General features: G+C 37.1%; 1 protein-coding gene across 17 annotated transcripts in view; it reads right to left on the bottom strand.

Annotated features, from left to right (window-relative positions):
• The window catches only part of Adamts6 (ADAM metallopeptidase with thrombospondin type 1 motif, 6), a 219,777-nt gene that overhangs the window by 54,158 nt on the left and 143,762 nt on the right, over positions 1–21,857 (bottom strand). For 16 of the 17 annotated variants that reach the window (XR_015665162.1, XM_087625925.1, XM_087625915.1 and 13 more), the window contains 4 exon segments: positions 18,532–18,634; positions 4,665–4,798; positions 2,897–3,020; positions 1,981–2,061 (listed from right to left, as the gene is read on the bottom strand). Coding sequence is in view for 15 of the 17 variants with exons in the window: in XM_087625925.1 (XP_087482051.1) it covers positions 1,981–2,061; positions 2,897–3,020; positions 4,665–4,798; positions 18,532–18,634 (442 nt within the window). In the remaining 2 variants the exon portion in view is untranslated. 17 annotated transcript variants of the gene reach the window in all.

Here is a 21,857-nt window from a genome sequence, read left to right as displayed (position 1 = left end):
GTGTGTTTGTGTGTCTGTGTGTGTGTGTTGGTGTATGTGTGTGTGTGTATGTGTGTGTGTATGTGTGTGTGTATGTATGTATGTGTGTGTGTGTTTGTGTGTCTGTGTGTGTGTGTTGGTGTATGTGTGTGTTGGGGTGTGTGTGTGTGTTGGTGTATGTGTGTGTGTTGGTGTATGTGTGTGTGTGTTGGTGTATGTGTGTGTGTGTGTTTGTGTGTCTGTGTGTGTTGGTGTATGTGTGTGTTGGTGTATGTGTGTGTGTGTTGGTGTATGTGTGTGTGTGTGTGTGTGTGTGTGTGTGTGTGTGTGTGTGTGTCGGTATATGTAGTGCAATATCCCACTCAGGAAGAAGTGTCAGATCCCATGGAACTGGAGTTAAAGCAGTAGTTAGCTGTCCAGTACAGGTGCTGAGACCTGAACTCATGTTGCTCTCTTTCTTTGTTTTATTTTTAAGGCTGACAAATATTCCTCACATAAATATAACACAATTGTCTTATTCTTTCATTCTTTGGCACACACTTAGATTATTTGCATATAATGGCTTTTGTGGATAATGCTGTAATGAATTTGGAGTGTAGTAATATCTTTGAGATGGTGAATATTTGAATATATATATAGATATATAGATATATAGATATATATCCAGAAGTGGAATTGCTGGATCATATAGTAACTCTGCTTTTAATATTCTAATAAACAAACATTCTTTTTCCTCTAATGATTGCACTTTTATAGTCTCTCTCTTTCCCTCTCTGTCTGTCTGTCTGTCCCTCTCTGTCACTCTGTCTCTGTTCCTCTTTTCTTTCTTTCTCTAGGGTCTCTTGTAACCCAGGTAGCCTGGAACTTACTATGCAGCTGAGGATGACCTTGAATTCCTGATCCTTCTGTCCCTGCCTCCCAAGTGCTGGGATTTCAGGCATTCATTACCACTGTCATGGTAATTACTTAAAAAGTTAAAAGTTACATTAAAACGTTTAATTTCTTAAAAAGTTAAATGTGGTCAGTTCCTTCTAAGAATTTATCCAGGAGAAATAAAAACACATGTTCACAGAAAGTTTGCTTATGACTGTTCAAAGAAACTTCAAAGGGGTGGGGAAATAGTTTAGCTGGGAAAGTGTGTGCATTGTAGGCATAAGGACCTGAAGTTGATCCTCAGGACACTCATTAAAAAGTCAGGGTCAGTGCCCTGTGCCTGTAAGCCCCGTTCTGGAGAGGAAGAAATAGATGGATTTCTCAGGTTCAGTAGCCAGTCAGTCTAGACTAACCCCCACGTCCCAGTTAAAGATCCTATCTCAACAATAAAGTGAAAGGCTGCTGAAGCAAGACACCCAATGTTTACCTCTGGTCTTCACATGAACAAACACATGTGCCCATGCACTGGGACACACAGACACACAGGCACAGACACAAAGACATACAGATACAACATGCAAATATACATACACACAGAAGTATTACTTACAATAGTAAAAGACTATAATGTTTCAAATATCCATCATCATTGAATAATATTATATAATATAAAATTGTAATTATATTTATTATTGTAACATGCATATATATATACACACACACATACATACACACCACACACATATGAAAAAAATTAAAAACAGATCAGTGTTTGCCTGAGACCAAACTAACAGAATTACAGAATTAAACTTCAAAGAAGAATGAAGGCAATTTAACTACAAAAGGGAATAAGGTTTAGAATCATAGATGGGTTTTCTACCTTGGTTGTAGCATTTATATAATTATTAATAATATTCAAACTGTATAGTTATCATGTATTCTATTATATGTAAGCTATACTTCAATAATATTGGGTTAAAATCAAATAATTAACACGGTGATGTGTAAACTGTAAGCTTCTAATTTTTCCGCTTCGTATTTTGTATATGTATGGCTGCCACTTGCAACATCTTTCAGTATTATGTCTTTCACATCACTAATTTTAAAACATCTAGCAAAATAACTTACCAATGTAATTTTTTGACATGGAAACTTCTCTTACTTCAATGTGAACAGAGCCTCTTGGTATCTGAACCACTTCCAAATAACCTGGAATACAGAAGACCGCCAGCCATAAGCAGCTAACTAGGAAATGGGCGCTTAGCATCGAATATCAGCAGTGCTAGTTCAGCTTCTCCCGCGACTTTGTCCTCCATAATTGCAAAGTAAAGACAAATCTCCAGTGTGTCTATGAAGACATTTTAGAGGAAAAAATGTTTAATTTGGGAGTCGGGGGTGGGAGACTTGAGATAGGGTATGACTACATAGTCCTTGGGTGGCCTAGAACTCACTATGTAGACCAAGATGGCCATGAACTCATAGAGACCTGTCTGCCTATGCCTAATTTTTTTTTGTCTAAAATCATCTCGATATATTTTATGGTCTTAGAGTGTGTAATACCGGTTCACATTTCTCTTCTCAACACGTTCTCCTCACACTAATGCTCTGTGAGTTGTCCTAGTTTGAAGAAGCAGGGTAAGTTGGAAGAGATAGTATCACTCACTTACAGCCACAGCTACCCAATGAGGCTGAGAAACCAGAATCACCCATGTCTGGGAATTAAAAGCCAGACGGGGTAATTTAAGTAGGACCCTATCAAAAAGTGTAGGGCTGGAGTGTCGAGCCCCAAATGGAGGAATATTTGCCTAGCATGGTTAAAACCTTATTTTCAATCTTGAACAGTTTTGTTCTCTCCAAAAGGCTAATTCAAATAACATTAAGATAACCTCATGAAGCTACATTTAACAGTCAGAGACTGACAGGATCACTGCCTGGGGAAAGGATACTTCTGGCCTACATAAAGGAAGTGTTCAGTAGGGAGGAAAGGAAAAGCAAGAGTCGTTCGTACTGCAGTCCACCAGAGGAAGAGTCTTTCTGTACTCACCTCCTCTGGGCAATGAGTCATTGAAGAACCCTTCAATGGCATCACAGGTGCTTCCATCCCCACCACAGACTCGGCACCTATCTTCCCTAGCATCAGATCCCAAAATATTATCACAACCTACGTGCTGAAAATAGAGAATAGTCAGCGTGTCAAAAAGGGAAATTCCTGAAACCATAACTAATCAAATACATATAACTTAGTAATTTACTTGTATTTCCAGTAAAGGAAATCAAAATAGGAAATACTTTCCCATCTAATGTCATTCTCTCAAGTATAGCTAACATTTCTAAATACTTAAACTTACAAAAAAAATGATTTCCTAGAAATGTAACTGTTTCTAACTCATATTTCTCTTTCATTGATAGATATCAAGCTCTAATCCTTTAGAATATTAGAAAATTAGAATTTATTAGTTACAGATTCTTCCTTTTACCCCCCCCCCCCAGTGAAGCAATTTAAGGACTACAAAGAACGACTTATGGTCTTCTACAGCGCTATGAGAGAATCCTGCTGAGTCCCTCCTCCTCTGTGGGGCTGTCACGTTCTGTCTGCCCGTCCTAAACCAGGGCCTTTTCAAACCCATTGTTAGTGCTAGTTGCTAATTATAATGTTCACACCAGAGTAAGCTTTTTAAAAAAGCAAATACGAGTTTCAAGTTTGGGAATCAAATTGGCATTAAAAAAGGAGATGTAAGCATTCGATTTAAGAAACTAAGATTCTATCTTTCAATGTTGTATTGAATTACAAAAATATGGATTTTAACATGTATATGATATATTTTGATGCCTGAATTTATACATCTGAAATTTCCCCCCAAATAAAACCTAGAATTATATCTTGTCATCTAAATAACTGTCATAAAATATATTTTCTTTCAGAAAAGTACTATACAAATAAATATAAACACAAATCTCTTTTCACACACACATACACAAATCTCTTTACACACACACACACACACACACACACACACACACACACACACACAAACTGGATCATCAGATCTAGAAGCAATCCAAAGATATTTGCAAGTTATGAAGGTAAGCAAAACACTGCTTTTATCTCTTCTTTCTCAGTTTGTGTCACTTAGTAATGTGCTTCTCTTCAAAGTAAAACAAGCAAAACAAGTTATGAGAACAGTGGTTTTGTGGCTTTTCTTATTACGATAAGATCCATGGATTTGATCCTGACCCTTTCCAAGTCATCTGGCTAATGCTAAAGTAAATGCTTTAATAAGACTGACTGTGTAATAAAAACCATCATAATTTTTTAAAAGGAGATAAAGTAGGTGGAACGCAGCTATTTCACAGTTTGAGAAAACATTACAATATGAAATACATAAAGCCTTCCAATAAGAACATATGGTAGCCACATGAAGAAGGGTCAAATCCTTAGTGCCTAATTTTCTATTATTTTGTTTATAAACAGAACAGGGGAATAATACAAATTAAAAACCAAAAATATATATCCTTGGAAATTATAAATATAACTAAAATTCCAGAAGAAATCATTTTTGTACGGTTTTGAAATATGAATGGTTCGTTCTGGTGTGTACATGCCTTTGTGTGTGTGTGTGTGTGTGTGTGTGTGTGTGTATCCATCCATCCGTGTGAGTGCAGGTATATATATGTGTGCTATATTGTTGTTCTTTACTGTAATTCTATTTATCTAAAATGTGGCTTTAAGAAAACTGAACATAGAACCCAGCACATGCTACTATCTGCGAGAAGACAAAGACCCCAGCAGAGAGAAGTAAAACCCGAGCCACCTTGCACTCTCCGTTGATACAGATGTCCAGTGAGTCCGCATTGCACTGGGTCCCATCTATCACAGCAGGGGCTCGCTCCGTGTAGAAATTGTAGCCTTCAGCCAGGCAGTTTAATGCACAAGGTTTTACCCCACCTAGACAAATAAAACGTAAGAGAAAAGAGTGGAGTGGTTCTTCTAAGAATGATTGAATGTTATTCTTATCAAATTTACAATTTGTGTACATACTGTCCCCGAGTGCACACTTTAGACTCAGTCCTTTTAAAAACTTTGTGTTTATTTTTATTGCATGCACAAGATGAAGCAGGGCCTGCTGAGCTGCTTCGTGCTCTAAGCCTTCAGGTGTATCCACTATGCATCACAATACTCTTAGATCAGAGGAGTCAGTGGACGGGACTGAATGTTTTTTCAAAAGTATGAGAAGAGTAATGTTTTAAAAAATGAGCTAAAAAAATAAAATTCTAGGAGATACGAAAAATAACTTTTAGAACAAATAAGAATTATGTTATAGATCTGCTAAATCCCATACAAAAACTCTGCTGTGTCAGTCAAGCAGGGATACACACTAATTTAAAAACCAAATTTGTACAAGCCATAAAAACTTCATAGTTCAAGGGTCTGGGAAGTAATTTCATATGAGGTCAACAAATCAATGATAAAATTAACAATGGCACTAACTTTATGCAATTCTTATTAGATTAATAAAAGAACATGAATGTGAAATATAACGTTAGATTTTAGTAGTTGAAACAATATATAGTATTTCTATGAGAACCATGTAATAATGGCCATTTTAATGTCTTGGAGATATGTGTCTCATATCTATTTATTTATCTATTTATATACAAGTATATATCTATGTATACACAAAATATATAAATCTATAAGTAAATAGCAATATATTTGTGGGTGTACGCACATGTATGTATGTGTGAGTATGCACACATGTGCCATAGAGTGTGTATTTATAGGTCAGAGAACAAGTCATGAGTGTCATTCCTTCACCATGTGGGTCCTAGGGAGCAAATTCAGGTTATTTGGTAGCTGAGCTATCTTGATGGACCAGACATGAGTATTTTTAGGTCTGATGTGGAAAAAACAAACAAAAATCATAGCAATGTATGTATGGCATGATTTTATAGTATATACTATATACTATCTTCAACCTCAAGAAATAAAGAAATGGATGTGTACATTATCTGATGACTGTGGCACATGATTAAGGGACTAAGCCTAAGAATATATGTGGTTGAGAAGCCAAGATAAAAGTTTAAGTTACAGAAAATCTATTCAATAAAATTATATCTAAAATTTCTTCAGATCTGGGGAAAGAAATGAACGTTCAAGATCCACAGTCACTTGGAACACTAAATATGCATGAGCAGAGAAGAGTCTTTCCACAACACATTATAATCAACATGCTAAAAATATTGAATAAACTATTAAATATGGTAAGAAAGAAATGCCAACTCAATTGCCAAGGCAAAAGCACCCAAATATACACTCTCAAACATTGCAGCAGAAACCCTGAAATTCAGGAAAATTTCAAGCTCTGCTATTAACTATTAAGTCTAGCAAGTTATCTTTTAAAATCAACTGTGAAATAAATGTATTTCAAGATAAGCAAGAAAAAAAAAACTAAGAAATTTATCACCAAATCAGCATTGCAGAAAATATTCAAAGAAACATTATGTTTGGAAGAAAGATTGTTGTAATCATTAGTAAAACATAAATTTCACTTGAGAAGTAGATTAACAAAGGACAACTAGGAAAAAGTCAACTGTGTAACACACAAAGTAAACCAGCAAATTCCCAATACAAATAGGGAATGAAAAAAACAGCCCCAATAATCAAATCCAGTCTGAAAAAAAGTCAACAAAATTATAGGAATTACTAATCCCCCCAATAATAATCTTATTCTTCAATTAAAATATGAAGATTAGCATACTGGATTAAAAGATAAGATCTAATTTTTTTGTTGTCTATAAAAATGTCCTCTGAGAGACAGAATGCAGGAAGGGTTAAATGGGAAGGAAGGTCAAAGGGCAGGGCAGAGGAATGAGTACAGAGAGGAATGGCGAACCTTGATTGATTGAAAATGCCATAGAGAAGCCTATTAATGAAAAGCTTCCTGAAACACACGCAGATTCACATACACAAGGAATTTAGAGGAGTTACACTATATTGAGAAGACAATGTCTGTCTTTCCCACACACTAAAGGCTAACAATGAAAAAGCCCAATGCTAGGCAAGGAATAGGCTACTTATTTTCCAGTTGTTGTTCAACGGGGCCCCATAGAGCTTCCAGAAAGTATTATAGGCTATTGCTATTGTTCTTGGTTACCCTATAGAATTTGATGGCAAGATTTGATTGCTGAAAATACCACACAGTTGAGTCACAGAGCAGGGAGAAATCAAGTTAGTACTGACCCAGAGGCTTCATTTCTACTGACCTGCTTTTGTTCAAAAAGTGCTTTGCATGCTACCAGGGAAGAAAAATAAAAGTTCCTCCTAGGCATGACCCCTACAAGCCACAATAATGACTGGCCTGTCAAGATATGCTTGCTGATGCAATAGGACTATTATGAGAGTAGGCAACAATGATCTGATTGGACTTAATGCCTGCAACTGCTAACTGGGCCCCATTACAAACTGCCCTGGTATATTCTACAGCCTGCAGCACTACCTAGACCCAGTGGGTTAAAAAATAAGATAAAAAGCAAAAAACAACAACAACAAAAAAGATGAAGGTGGGAGGGAAAAATGGTGATGAGGCTGATAATGGGTAAAATTGAAGGGGAAGATAAATGAGGTGGATATTGTTGGGTTTGGTCAAAATGCATTTTATGCATATGCATTGTGAAATTCTCAAACAATAAAAAAGAAGCAAGCCAGACATCGTGGTGCATAACTTAATCCCAGTGCAGTGCAGAGGCAGGTGGGATCTCTGAGTTTGAGGCCAGTCTGGTGTACACGGTGAGTTCTAAGAGCTACGTAGTGAGACCCTGTCTCAGAAACATAAAGTAAAGTAAAAAGAATCCCTCTCACTGGCAAAGACACAAACAGTAAGCCAAGCAAGCGGAAGCACAGGTGCAGGTGATCGTGTGTACATCTTGGGAGGCACACTCCAGCGGTACAAAGAGTACTATCTATTTCTGTTAAGGGGAAAAACACATCCAACTGCTATAAAAACTATAAAGTTATAAGCACTAAACATTTATGTACCAATGTTTACAATGTACTCAATTTCATAAACTTCATGCTGAAGGGATAGTTAAATCCAAATACAGTACTAATTGAGTGACATCAATAGATCAACTGGACAACCCAAAAGTTCAGCAAAGAAACTTGAAAGTTAAATTTATCAAATGAACTTACAACATATCTACAAAATATTTCACCCAGACTTTCTCTAAATTGGATCATATCTTAGGGCATAAAGTAAAAGCAAAACAAAAACCATATAATTTCTTCCATTTTATCAGATCATAGTAGAATAAAACTAAATATAAATATCAAGAAAAATTAGATAGCATAAATACATCCATCAGTGAGTCATCTAAGAAAATAAGAAAGAAAATTTAAAAATTCATAGAATTAAAGGCAAAATGAAAACACGTGTACACATCTTTGAAACACAAAACAGACAACTTTAAGAAGGTTTTTAGTTGATTCTCTTAGAAATTGCACCTATGAATTACTTGAGATATTTCCTCTATAGACCTTTTTACAAATGGCCATGGGCACTTCTAAAACTCAACAAGCCTCCTCCCTACTTCCCAAGGCCAGCAATCTAAATGTGATTCCACAAACAGCAGATGCAAATCCCACAGACACAGACAACTTTGAATAAAAGGAAGCACACAATTTGAGCATTTTAGGGCCATTACCTGAGGGGATACAAATAGGAGTCTCTCAGTACCTGGACTGGCTTATGGAGCCAGAGAAGGTACACAATCTAATAATCCTTTGTAAGAAATAACAAGTAGTTTGCAGCTAACACATTTACAGTCAGCACCTAGCTGAGGTGCGTGGTGAAGATATTAGCTGTCTAGCAGTCAATCAGTAGAGACTTCAGTCATGAAGATAGCAACAAAAAGATTTCACGAATAATAAAAAAATCAAAAAATATGACACCACTAAAAGAACACAATAATAATCTAGTAAGCAACTTCAAAAAATGGAGATTTATGAATAATTTAACAAAGGAAGCTAGAGATTAGATAAACAACTAAGTGGAATCAGAAGAGTAATATAAGAGCAAAATGAGTTCAATAAAGTTATACACATATAATAGAAATCTTGGACCTGAAAAATATAATATGTAAAGTGAAAAGTGTAAATGAAAACAATAAGTTAATTCAGTGAAGTAAAGGAAGACTCTCTGGACTCTGAATAAGGCCACTTGGGAAAAATAAAGAAGTAAGAATAAAAAACGTCTACAGGATTTATGAGAATTCATCAAAAAATTCACAACTATGGGCCTCTTGAAAAAGAAAAAAAAATGAGGATGAAAGTTTATTTAAAGAAATAATGACTGAAAACTCCCCAAATTTGGGGAAAGAGATGGGCATTCAGTTGTATGAAGCAAAGTTCTTTAACAGGTTGCAACCAAGGATTTAATATATATATATTTGGGCTTTGGATATGTGAGGAATTGAACTAAATCAACAATCCCATAGAAACAAAAAAAGCTACCAAAAAAATTAAAGAAAAAAATGCTGAAAACAACCAGATAAGAGAGGATTATAGAGGACAAGGAAACTCCACAGGTCTCTTCACGGATTTCTACACACAGCTACAATGAAAGCAAGGTGACAGATTCAAACTGTTGAAAGGAAAAACATTGCTACTATGTACATTTTATCTGATAAACCTCTTCAGAAATGTAAGCATATTGACTTTCTAAGTGAGTAAGAGTGGAGGGACTTCATAATCATAAGACAAATTATGAAAAAAAAAGCCAAGGGAGTGCTTCAGAAATGAAATAAATATATGCTAACTAGTAGCATCAAAGTATACAAGTACTGGTAAAGGTTAAATATACAAGTGAACTCAGAGTAATAGGAATGCCACTATGGCAGCAAGTAACCAACCATGACCCTGGCATAATCACTAGGAGGCAAGAGTATTCTAAGACATCGGTATCGTATGTGTTAATAGGCATTGTGAGTGGAGATGGCAATCTCCACTGCTTATCCTGCTGGACTAGAATCATCATGGAATTATGCCTCTTGGGTTGTCTATAAAAGTATTAATAGAAAAGTTTAACAGCAGGGGAGACCCAACCTGAATATGGACGGCACCATCCAATGGGCTAAAGTGTCAGAAAAAAGAAACAGATAAAAGCTAGTTGAGCACCAACATTCATCTCTCTCACTGTGGTTTTAAAAAGAATGGCCTCCTCAGGCTCATATGCTTGACTGCTTAGTCACCAGACTGGAACTCTGATAGCGTTAGAAGGACTAGGAGGTGTAGCCTTGTTGAAGGAAGTGTGTCACTAGGGATAGGCTTTGAGGTTTCAGAAGTTCATGCCAGGCTCAGTCTCTCACTATTTCTCCCTGCCTATGGATCAAGATGTAGCTCTCAGTTACTGTCCCAGTACCTGCCTGTTGGCACACTGCCATGTTCCCCACTATGGTGATAATGGACTAAACCTTTGAAACTGTTCAGTAAGCCCCATTTAAATGCTTCTGTCTATAAGAGTCATGGTGTCTCTTCACAGCTACAGAACAGTGACTATAACACAGCTCTCTGCTTTCTGAAGACAGAATGAGGTATGGGCAGCTGTCACATGGTCTGCCCTCATGCTTTCCTCAGCCTGGAAGACAAAGGAAAGCCTCTCCCTAATTGCTCTCATTGAGTACTTTGTCACCACAAAAAGAAAACTTAAACACCCCCACACACACACACATTAAAATGTTGCAAAATGTGGTGTTATAAACAGAAGTCAAGAGTTAAAATGTGTAAATTTTTTATGTGACTAAATTTAGATTATTGTTAGCTTAAATATATTATAGTAATAGTAAAATATTTCATGTAATCCATTTTATTAATCAATTTTACTAATAAAATATTTCATGAAACCCATAAAGCAAAAACTTTTGTAGGCAAAATGGTCACAACAGACACAGTATCCTCCACTTGACTATATTAAAAAACATCTTCTCAAATCCATGCAAAATAGCCTTAAAGTATATGTTAGGATATAAACAAACATGAACAAACTTAAGATCAGAATACTGTCTAGCCTCTTTTTCTGGCCACCATGATTAAATAGGACTTGCACTAGGGATAAAAGTTTGGGCCAAGAATACAAATCAGTAAATCTACCACACTACTATTAAAAAGCAAAGGACGAGAAATTAAATGATCATCCAAATAAATACAGAAAAAAATGACAAAACTTCAACCAACTTTTCGTTAAGAAAATTCTAAATTAGGAACAGAAGGAATGCATTTTAACACATTAAAGGCCATCATGAAAAACCCATAGCTAACATACTACACAAGTGAGAAAAGTCCAAGGCCTGTCCTAACCTATAGGAGAAAAGAAGTTGCCTTTCATTCTCATCCCTGCTAGTGAACACACCACTGAAAGTATAGGCCAGGGGGAAAAAAAGGAGTAAAAGGCATCCTAATTGAAAGTAAAAAACCTTATTAGAGAACCCTGAAGACTGCACAAAAGTCCTGTTAGAAACAATAGGAAAAACAAAGAAACAAAAAATTGCCAGAATTCTTACAGAACACAAAGGACACGGAACAGTCTCAGAAATCTTGAGCAAACTTATCCTGTCTATAAGTAATGTAGGCACGGGGGGTTGGGGATTTGGCTCAGAGGTAGAGCGCTTGCCTAGCAACCACAAGGCCCTGGGTTCGGTCCCCAGCTCCGAAAAAAAGAAAAAAAAAAGTAATGTAGGCACGGAGGAGGCAGCAGAGACGGAGGAAGCAGCCAAACACTGACCTGCCCAACCTGAGCCCCATCTCATAGCAAGCACCAATTCCTAATGCTATTATGATCCTCTGCTACGCTTGCAACCAGGAGGAAGCTGTCCTCTGAGAGGCTCCACCCGGCAGCTGACTCAGACAGTGCAGACACCCACAGCCACACAGTGGACAGAGCCTGGGGACGCTTATGGAAGAACAGGAGGAAGGAGTAATAGGAAAGGACTGCGGGCCGCTGAAGGGACTAGGAACTTCACAGTACTAACAGCGTCAACTAACCTGGGCCCTTGGGGCTCTCCGACTCTGAACCAACAACCAAAGATCACACGGGCTGGACCTAGGCCTCCCTGCTCAGATGTAGCATATGTGGACCCACCATATCGGTCCTGAACAATTGGAATGAGGGCTCTCCCAAAAGCTGCTGCCTGTCTGTGGGATATGGTCTACTAGCTGGGCTGCCTTGTCTGGCCTCAGTGGGAGAGGCACCTAGCCTCACAGAGACTTGAAGTGTCAGGGTTAGGGGATACCCAGGGGAGACACACTCACTCAGAGAAGGGGATGGAGGAAGGATTGTGGGAGGGGGTGACTGGGAGGGCGGCAGTTGAGCGGGATGTAAAGTGAATAAGTAAAAAAAAACACATAAAATTAAAAATAAGAAAAGGAATTTAGCTGGCAGTATCACACTTGCTGATTGCACATTGTATTTTAGAACTCTAGAAATCAGAGTAGTGTGGTAATTTCTAACACAGGCAGTGTAACAATGAAACATAACAGAGCTTGGTGAAATAAAGCCATGCATACAGAGCAAGTGATCCTCAACAAATCTGCCAAGGATACATAAGGATAATCTCAAGTAGGTCGTGTAAAGAAAACCAGAAGTTCCCATGGAAAAAAAATGAAATCATAGTCTTATCAGACTCCACACACGAAGTTGTCCAAGATGAATTAAAGACTTACACATAAGAGCCAAAGCTATAAAACAACCAGGAGAGAACAGGGAAAACATTCCATGACATGGATTTTGCAATGGGTTTTTGGAAATGACACCTATGGCATAGGCAATAGATGCCAAAGTAAACACTGGGGCTGTACAAAATTAAAACCCTTTAAAAACCCAGAAAGCAACCCTGCAAATGAAGATAATCTATGGAATGCTAAAACATATTTGTACAGCATATGTGCAGTAAGGGTCAATACCCCAAATATAAAAAGAACAAGAAAATTTAGTAAAAACAAGAAATATCCCAGTTAAGAAATAGACAATTGTCTTAAATATTCATTTTCCCCCAAGAAGAGCTGCATATAGGTACTTGGAAAAGTGTGTCCCCCTCTCCTCACTAGAGAAATGCTAGCCAAAACCGCAGTGAGATATTACCTCACAACTACTTGGTTAAAAGCCACACTATAAGAGGGGACAAGAATTTTGAGAAAAGGGAGTCCTTATACATCCTTGCCAGGAATGTAAGTGGTACAGCTGTAATGGAAAGCCTAGAGGTTCTTAAAAAAAAATGAAAGGCAGCACTGTATTATGTCCTAACAATGTGGCTCCTGGGTAAATCTCCCAAAAAGTAAAATCTATCTCAGAGCTTTTACTATGTTCTCATGTTTACTGCTATATTGTTTCACAAAACCATAACATAAAGACAACCTGAGTGTTGATAGATAAATAGTGAGATGTACAAACCAAGACAGTATGTACGACATGAGTATACTACATGCATACACACAATATGGCCTTCCTAAAGAAACTTTTAAGACAAATTGAAGAACTTAACAAAACAAAAATTTGCTTATTAAGATAAGCAAAATTATAGGAAGACAAATCTTGCATGATCTCTCCTAGGTAGAATCTAAAAAGGTCAAACTTGGAAAGGCAGAAGGGAGAAAGGTAGTTATCAGAGACTGGCTGTGAAACTTGGAGTTGTAAGAGAAATTCTGGAAATACTGTAGTTAGTAATGTACATACACTTGGAATTTGTTCTATACACATAAAATCTGCGTAGAGTCTTGGGGATTCTCATCACACATAAAAAGGAAGAACGATGTTAACCGGTGATATACTTGTACACTCATAATTATTACACACTGAATTCATGCGTCACATTGGCTTATAACAATTCATTAATTATTACTCAATCAAGCTAATGGAAAAGGAAGCCTAATTATTCATTAAGGAAAGAACTGAAGGGCCAGAGAGATGGCTCAATGAGTGTTTATTTCCTGGTGACCTGAGTGTGACACCTGAAATTCCCAGTAGAAGAACAGAACTGACTCCCAAAACGTTGTCCTCTGGCCTTCACAGAAGAGCCAGTGCAGGCACATACTTCCACATGCATGTACACACACACTGATAACAAGAGCTTTTTTAAAGCGAGAACTAGAGGTGACTCCATTAATAAAAGAGCTTATCAACCAGTTAGTCTAAGTTATATCACATTACAAACTTAATGCTAATGCACTGTGCAACAATCACATAAACAGCAATTATTAAATCTGAGTAATTTCAGACATCCTAACACAGACATCTTGAATGAGTATAAGGAAATATATCAAGTACATGTACAATAAAGCCTAGAGAGGAAGCAGAGCCATACGCTCAGCATGGATGTAACATAGCTCTTTTCAGTACTCAGTAGAACTAGAGCAGAGAAGCTATGAAAGAATATGAAAGATAAATGCCACTGTCAAGCAGTGTGCTCAGGGATATGTGAGAAAGCACTGCAGCCAACAGCGGAAGGAGACACAATAGTTCTCCATACATACAGAACACTGACAGACAGTACAGGGTCTTAGCTGATCCTAAGTAATTAACCAAAGTCTTAAGGATGTCCTAAGTGTGGAGGCAAAAGAGTGACAGCTACTGCCATGAGGAATGCACGAAAGAATAAAGCTCTCCAGTAACACAGATGCAGCCATGAAACTGGGGAGAGAACCAAAACTATCAAACCACAAAGCTAAGTAGTAAGAGAAATAAGAATATGCCATGTGATCACAAAGTATCGACTAAATGACTGAATCAAGTCTTCAGTCATCATTAATGACCATGAATATGAACTAATATTCCTAGTCAAAAGACAATGTAGTTGAGTGGATTTAGAAAAATTTAGCAATATGCTCCTTACAAAAAACTCTATACACTAGCAATGATACATATAGATGTACATAGAAACTAAACAGAGACACTTCATACAAACAGAGAACTAAAGTGAACAGAAGCAGCTACATTTCCATCAGCAAACACTGACTTTAATTTAAAAAATATAGGAGACATAGTCACTATAAAATTTTAAAAAATAGATCACTGAATAAGAGGAAGTAATACACACCCACACACACATACACACACATACAGCAAACAGAGTTAATAGACATTTCCTGAATATTTCATCAATGAGCAGAAAATATATGTTTTTATTAGCATAGAGACCATTCTCTTGGATAGAGAATATGCAACAAAAACTATTAAAATTGAAAGGCAAATTAAGTAATATTGGAAAACATAAAATCAAGACAGAAAAGTAGCATTTTATATACTAATAATATATATTGAGAAAATGCAATCATATCTACAATAGTCTCTGTCTGCATTATCTCTTATTCTCTCTTTCCTGTACATGCATGTGTGTGTGTGTGCGCGCGCGCGCGCACACACACACACACACACACACACACACACACACACACACACACACACACACACAGGAATACGTTTAAATTATATGGTGTAGGATACAAAGCAAGACCTTGTTGCAAAAACAGAGCCAAACCAAAACCAAAACCAATAATAAACTAAAAAGGTGGGCAATGCAGAGTACTTTTAAGGATGAGGTAGGAGGATCCTGAGTTTAAGATCAGCCTGGCTTACATAACAAGACCCATTTCAAATAAAACAAAATGTCAAGTAACCTTATCTAAAAATAGACACATGACTAGCTTTCTCCCACCTTTCACAGAGATTCTATCCCATTTCAGTTGGAGCAGACATCTTTAAGAAGGTAAAAAGTAAAAATTATATGCTGTGAAGACGGGAGCTCTTAGGCATGATGGTTATGGATGTAAATTAGTATAGCCATTTTGAAAAGTAACATGAGAGTGCCTCAAACTACAAGAAATAGAACAGTACTAGGAAAGCAATGACAGTAACATTGTGCATCAAAGATACATCTGCACCCACACTTATTGCAGTCCTAATCTCTATTTCCAAGCTAGATGGAATACTATATAGCCACAGAAAGAACGAAACACGCCATATGTAGCAACACCGATGGAACCACGGTACATTATATTGAGTCAAGTAAGGCAGGTGGACAAAAATGCCACGTGTTCTCATTCATCTGTCAAAGAGAAAAAAGTTGATGAGCACTGAATGAACAACAATGGTCACCACAAGATAGGAGGTAAGTGGGCAAGGGAAATGGAGGAAAGATAACTTTTCGATGCCCAAATACAGCTAAACAGGAGGAGTTGGTTCTCTTATTCTATGTAGCATAGCAAGACAACTATAGTCTATGATAATTTGTTACATCCCTCAAAATAGAGAAAGTTTGAAGGTTTCTAACACATAAATAGTAGTGTATGCTGCCAGTTACCCTGATATCATTATTAAACTCCTCAAATGACCATACTGTACCATATAAGCATAAATAGACATTAATTAAAATAAATTAATAAAATTAAAATTGCTTTGAAAGGAAAAATAATTGTGGGGAAGAGATATAAAAGAAAATGCAAACGGCCAAGTACATGAAAAAGAATGCTCAGCACAATGAGCTAGAAATGCAAACGAACTTTCCATGCAAACCTCAAGTACAGCTTAGAATGTTGGAAGACAGAATTCTCGGGCGTTATTGGCAGGAGTATACTATGTATACTCAGTTTTGACAAACATTGGCAATTTCTTTGAAAACTCAAATCTCACCTGTGCTATTGTGTAGTCATCCCAGCAAGAGAAAGGGGAGCGCGCTCATAAGAGAGCACTCACACCAGCTTGCTCGTGCACGACAAATGACAAGTGAGACTACCCAGGCATCCACACACAGAAGAAAGCAAAATAAAGTGACTACTACAGAAGAAACTCAGTAATAAAAAGATTGAACTACTACATATCACAATATGGATGGGTACTTTTAAAAAGCACAGGCTAGAAGTAAGTCCTACGGAAATAGTAATGGGTGTAATGCATCTATATGAACTTCTGAGCAGGTATCACTAAACTAGATAAGAAAAATGAGCACAGCTTGCCTCTTGAATGGACAGTTGACTATTGACCGTGAAGAATTATGAAGACTGTTTTAGGACTAAACATTTATGTCCTCTCTAAACTTCTATGTTCAAATCCTAAGCCCAATATGATGGTACTTGAAGGAGGAGCCCCTGGGAAGTAACTGGGCCATGAGAACAGGATGGATGTGCAGGAGCTTCTCCCCTCTGTGTCATGTGAGCTACAATGAGAAGATGATACAATGAGTCTGCAACTCAGAGAAGAGTCCTCCGCAGAACTCCCCCTGCAGGCACCCTGATTTTGGGTTCGAGCCTCCAAAGCTGTGAGCAGTAAGTTTCTGTGGCTTTAGACCCTGAGTCAATGAAAAGCAATGACAGATCTGAACCAGAATGGAGTAGAGTAATTCTGGAGGTAGTGCGACATTCTGTATCCCACTCAGTCTTCCTGTGTATATGCAGTAGGTAAAATTCAGGGAAAACACAGGTAAGATATTGTCTATATACTTATGGCAAAGAAAAAGCTCAGCGAATGACTGATCGATGGCCAATGACACACATGTCAAAGAATTCAGAAGAAAACAACTACAGGTTAATTTAAAATGCATCCAATTATTACTAATCAGGATGATTAGTAAGTAGCTAGACAGATGAACACATATCCATATAATAAGACATAGATCCTAAAATATTCGTGGTGAGTACATAGGTGTCATGGTCTAAACCTTTTAAATACTCTGTTCTTGTATAATTTTAAAGACAGTTTTTGTAAAACAGTGTTCTTCAATAGTACATTAAAATTTTTCACACAACAAAGTTTAGTTTATGCTTTGAAAGTAAAAACCTCATCTGTGTAATGACAAATACTAGTCTTTGATATATGTCCAAAATAAACACCAAAAGTGTTTTCAGACAATGAAAAACATTTAATCTCGCCAGGCATGATGCACACAAGTTAGTCAGTAGAAGAGTGAGTTTCAAGGCAGCCTGAGGTACATAGAAAAATCTGTCTCAAAAATTAAACAAAACAACAAAAACTTCACCCAATACAAAAATTAAAATGGGGCCAGCAAGCTAGCTTAATGGACAAGGATGCTTGCCTCCAAGCCAGATGACCTAAGTTCAATCACAGACCCAATAGGTGGAAAGAGAAAACTGAGCCCTGTAAATTGTCCACACAAGAATCTGTGCTCATGTGTACATGCACAATAGCTTTAAAAAGAAAAACATAAAGCAAAAATAAACAAAAGATCCTTAGAAAGATCATTGGCCTTTGATTAAGGAAAAAATAAACAAGCTTCTTTTTCTCGTTGGAGTTGGTTGAATAGATTTATGTCGGCGTATTTTGTTTTAGGGGATAATTGCAAATATGCGATGATTATAATTTACTCCAGGAAAGTCTCAAGCAGAGCTGCAGAGCTCATATTTTATGAGTTTTATACAAATACATATTTTCTAGGATTTTTAACTTGTTAAAGAGAATTGGTTTTTAAAATATAATTATTAATAACTTGTAAATTGTTGCATATATACTATCATAGGAAAGCTAAAATATGAGACGTATAAAGTAAGCTTCTTTTTTGCTTTAACTAGCAAACACTACTAATTCTAACTGACATGTCTGTGAAGGTCTGAATGTGTGTATTGACATACTCTCATATTTGCAAAGCTCTCAAGCATGAGTGCTCTGCCGGGTCATACATTACCTCCAGTATAGGGTTTCCAGTTATAATGCTTTCCCCGGAAAGGCATACTGTCAAAGTCTGCACACTGTTTTTCTCGAAAATCTCGGGAACCCAAAGGGCATGGCTAAAATAAAATAAAATCATAAATGGTACCATTGTTGTAAAATACCAAAACCAAGGGACAGTGTCCCTGAAATTTGTATTCACTAACTGCCACCCTATCACCTCTGGGTGCCTTTCTGACTTTTGTTTTACCACTTTATAATAAGGGTTCACACTGAACTGTAAGCTGTGAGTTGTAGGTGAGACAAAATGACTACAGTGCTAGACAGTTGCCGTGGAGCTTCACATGTGTCTTTACATAGCCATCCTACCACCCTACACAGACACAGAAGCCAGACAAGAAAGGGAAATACAAGACCGTCAGATCCCATGGTAACAGCATTTGAAGTGCAGGTGCCATAGTGGTTTGTAGAGTTTATTTTAAGGCATGGAGATACCGAATATCAAGACAACGGTCAGCTTATAAATTATGATTTGTACCCTGACCACCACAAATGCATCCTAGAGAAAACCACAAGTTGATCTGGGAAAAATGCTAGGATTCAACTTCAAGCACATTCAAATTAAAGAGGTTTGGACTTACTAAAATGCAGATTTCATCTTTTAAACTCACAGAAAATGAAATGTTAAATTGGTACCAAATGTGTACATATTTTTCGGGGGTAAAGAAAATGGTAAGGAAACAACTGGTTATAAAAGTTTGAAATGTTTCTTCTACCTGAAAATTTTTAAAGAGAAAAGTCTTGCCAATGTAGCTAGGTCTAAATTATAAATCCCACAGTCACCCTTTACTCAGCTCTATTGCTGATATAACTACATAAAGATTGAAAGTATATCTCATGGAATGTTTTAGCAGTAGGACAATTTGATTCATCTTTTAAAATTCTATGGTATTAAAAGAAAACTAAATTTTTGAAACACCAAGAAAACCTTCCCCTTAAATACAGAACAACATATTTCATGAAAGAGCAAAGCAAGAGAAGGGTAGCATTAGAGATCCAATCCGGACACACCATCCATGCTAGAAGAGAACAGTGTGGCTCTGATATACAGTCCCAGGCCTGGAAATACTTAGCTTAGAAGAAATGACGAGGGAGTTACAAGCATCCTCATAGACAACCTCAGACTTTCTCAGAACTTGGACAGCCACTTTTGCTTTGCACAGTGCTTTGCACAGTAGTGATAGTAGGCAGTAGCTTAACAATAGTAAATAGTAAATAACGAACATAAACGTGTGACAATAATAGATCATGGTATGCAGATAGTTACATGGCTGTCATTTATTATAGACTACGGCTCAAAAGTTTAGCATATTTACTCTAAAGCCTCAGATTTAAAAATAGTAACACAGATTATGTTAAGAGCTTTAAATCTTGAAATATACTCAGTGTAGTGAAATACTATACGACCAACTCCAGACTTAAGGCTTCTTTCCATAGTCTTACTCCTTTCCATCTTTTAACAAGGATGAAACGTCGCTATTGTGAGCTCTGCAGTGTCCTGCTCTGCTTGCAAGGCCTTCTTTTCATAGTCAGCTAATATTTGGATCTTTGGAATATTGACATTTGACATGCCATTGTCATCTACAAAGTTCATGGTGAAGAACCATACCATCAAACAAAATGTGCAAAAGCCCTCCCAATGTTTTAAATGGTTATGTTTTGTGGAGGCATATTCATAGTAGGTTATATATGTCCAAAACTATAGCTGGACATAATAAAGAATGTTTGTTTTTCCAAGTCATTTTCCCACTTTTTAAAGATTAATTTTATTTTTAATTATGCTGATGTGTTTAGGGGGACAAGAGAATATGCACATGAATACCAGAGGGGAGCTAAAGTTACAGGTGTAATTCACCCAACATGGCTTCTGGGAATTGTATTTGGGACCTCTCAAAAAATAATACATAACCAATGGACCATCTCCCTGATCCCTTTCTAAGCTATTTTCAAAGACCTTTGTGAAAGCTAAAGTTGTTGTCAGTGGTTTTAAAGCAAATACCAATTTTATATATACATATATATATATTAAACTGTAGATACACGTTTTCACATAAAAATATCAACCACTTCAGTTTATTCAAGTACAGTTTTTAATCTTGTTGAAAAGACAAGATTGAAGTGGAGAATGTACAGAACTCTCCAAGATACATAAGTAGTGAACATTGGTGTCTGACAACTTCTCTATAGGTGCTGCACTGTGAAAGACAGACGTGCCATTTGATAAGTTAGGGAAATACTGACTTTGAAAGAAAACTTTGAGTATGTCCCAAAGTATTGGAATTGAGACACTTAAGAAAGATGACGGGCATGGGCAGAGTCTTAGGACTGTGTGTGGACTAGTAAGAGGGAAGCCAAGCAAAGCTATTCAGGCAGGAAGGAGGAGATTCTGTGTTCTGAGGGTGGGAAAGACCAACCTATGCAGAGAGGAACCGTACAGAGAGACAAGGAGACACCACAGTTCTTATCCAGCATCAGCACAGGCAAAGCTCGAGGTGACGCAGTAAGGCATTCCCTGAATGCAAAATTAGATAGACTGCTTTCCAGTGTCTCCTAAGGACGCTTTCACACAGAAGAAGAGCAGACAGTCACAAAGGATATTGCCTTTAATGAAGCACCTGGATGTCATGACATGAAGTTTGTGACTTATTCCTTTCTTCTGAGTGCCTTTCCTAAGTCAGGTCAGCTACCATAAAATCATCGGTGTAAACTGTCATTTAACCAGTCCTGAGTACTCTGTGACAGACTTCAGAGACCTTTAGGTGTGTTGGTTACTTATTCTCTTACAGCATTCTCATGAAGTATGCATAATCATTTAGTAATATTTTATAATAACACAAACTGGGAGTACAGAAACGTTGATTTGTAAAAATAAATTCCAGATACGTCCTTCATCTGAACGGGGGCATTCCCCTGCTTCATTCCAAATGATGCAATAATAATATAAGACTTATTTAATATGTAAGTAAATGCTCATGTCAGTGCTCCAGCACAAATGTTTACAGGGGGGGGAGAGACGGAGAGACAGAGAGACAGAGACACAGACAGAGAGTCAAATGTGATTGAGGCAGCACAGCGTGGCACCCCTGTCTTAGGCATTAATAGGATAGACATACCTGGTGGGTAATATTCAAACTTTATTATTAGTTTTTGAGCCAACGCAGAACCATACCTTTCAAAAATTGGTGTGAGAAAGGATATAATACAGTTTGAACAAGATGCTTTGACTTTATGTATAATTATCCCCAAAATGGTCACCAAATTTGTAGAAACATTTGCAGAAGA

The sequence above is a fragment of the Rattus norvegicus genome, chromosome 2 (genome assembly GCF_021556685.1).
Source record: "Rattus norvegicus strain SHRSP/BbbUtx chromosome 2, alternate assembly SHRSP_T2T, whole genome shotgun sequence".
Classification (NCBI taxonomy): domain Eukaryota; kingdom Metazoa; phylum Chordata; class Mammalia; order Rodentia; family Muridae; genus Rattus; species Rattus norvegicus.
This window is presented reverse-complemented; position numbering and strand designations above follow the sequence as displayed.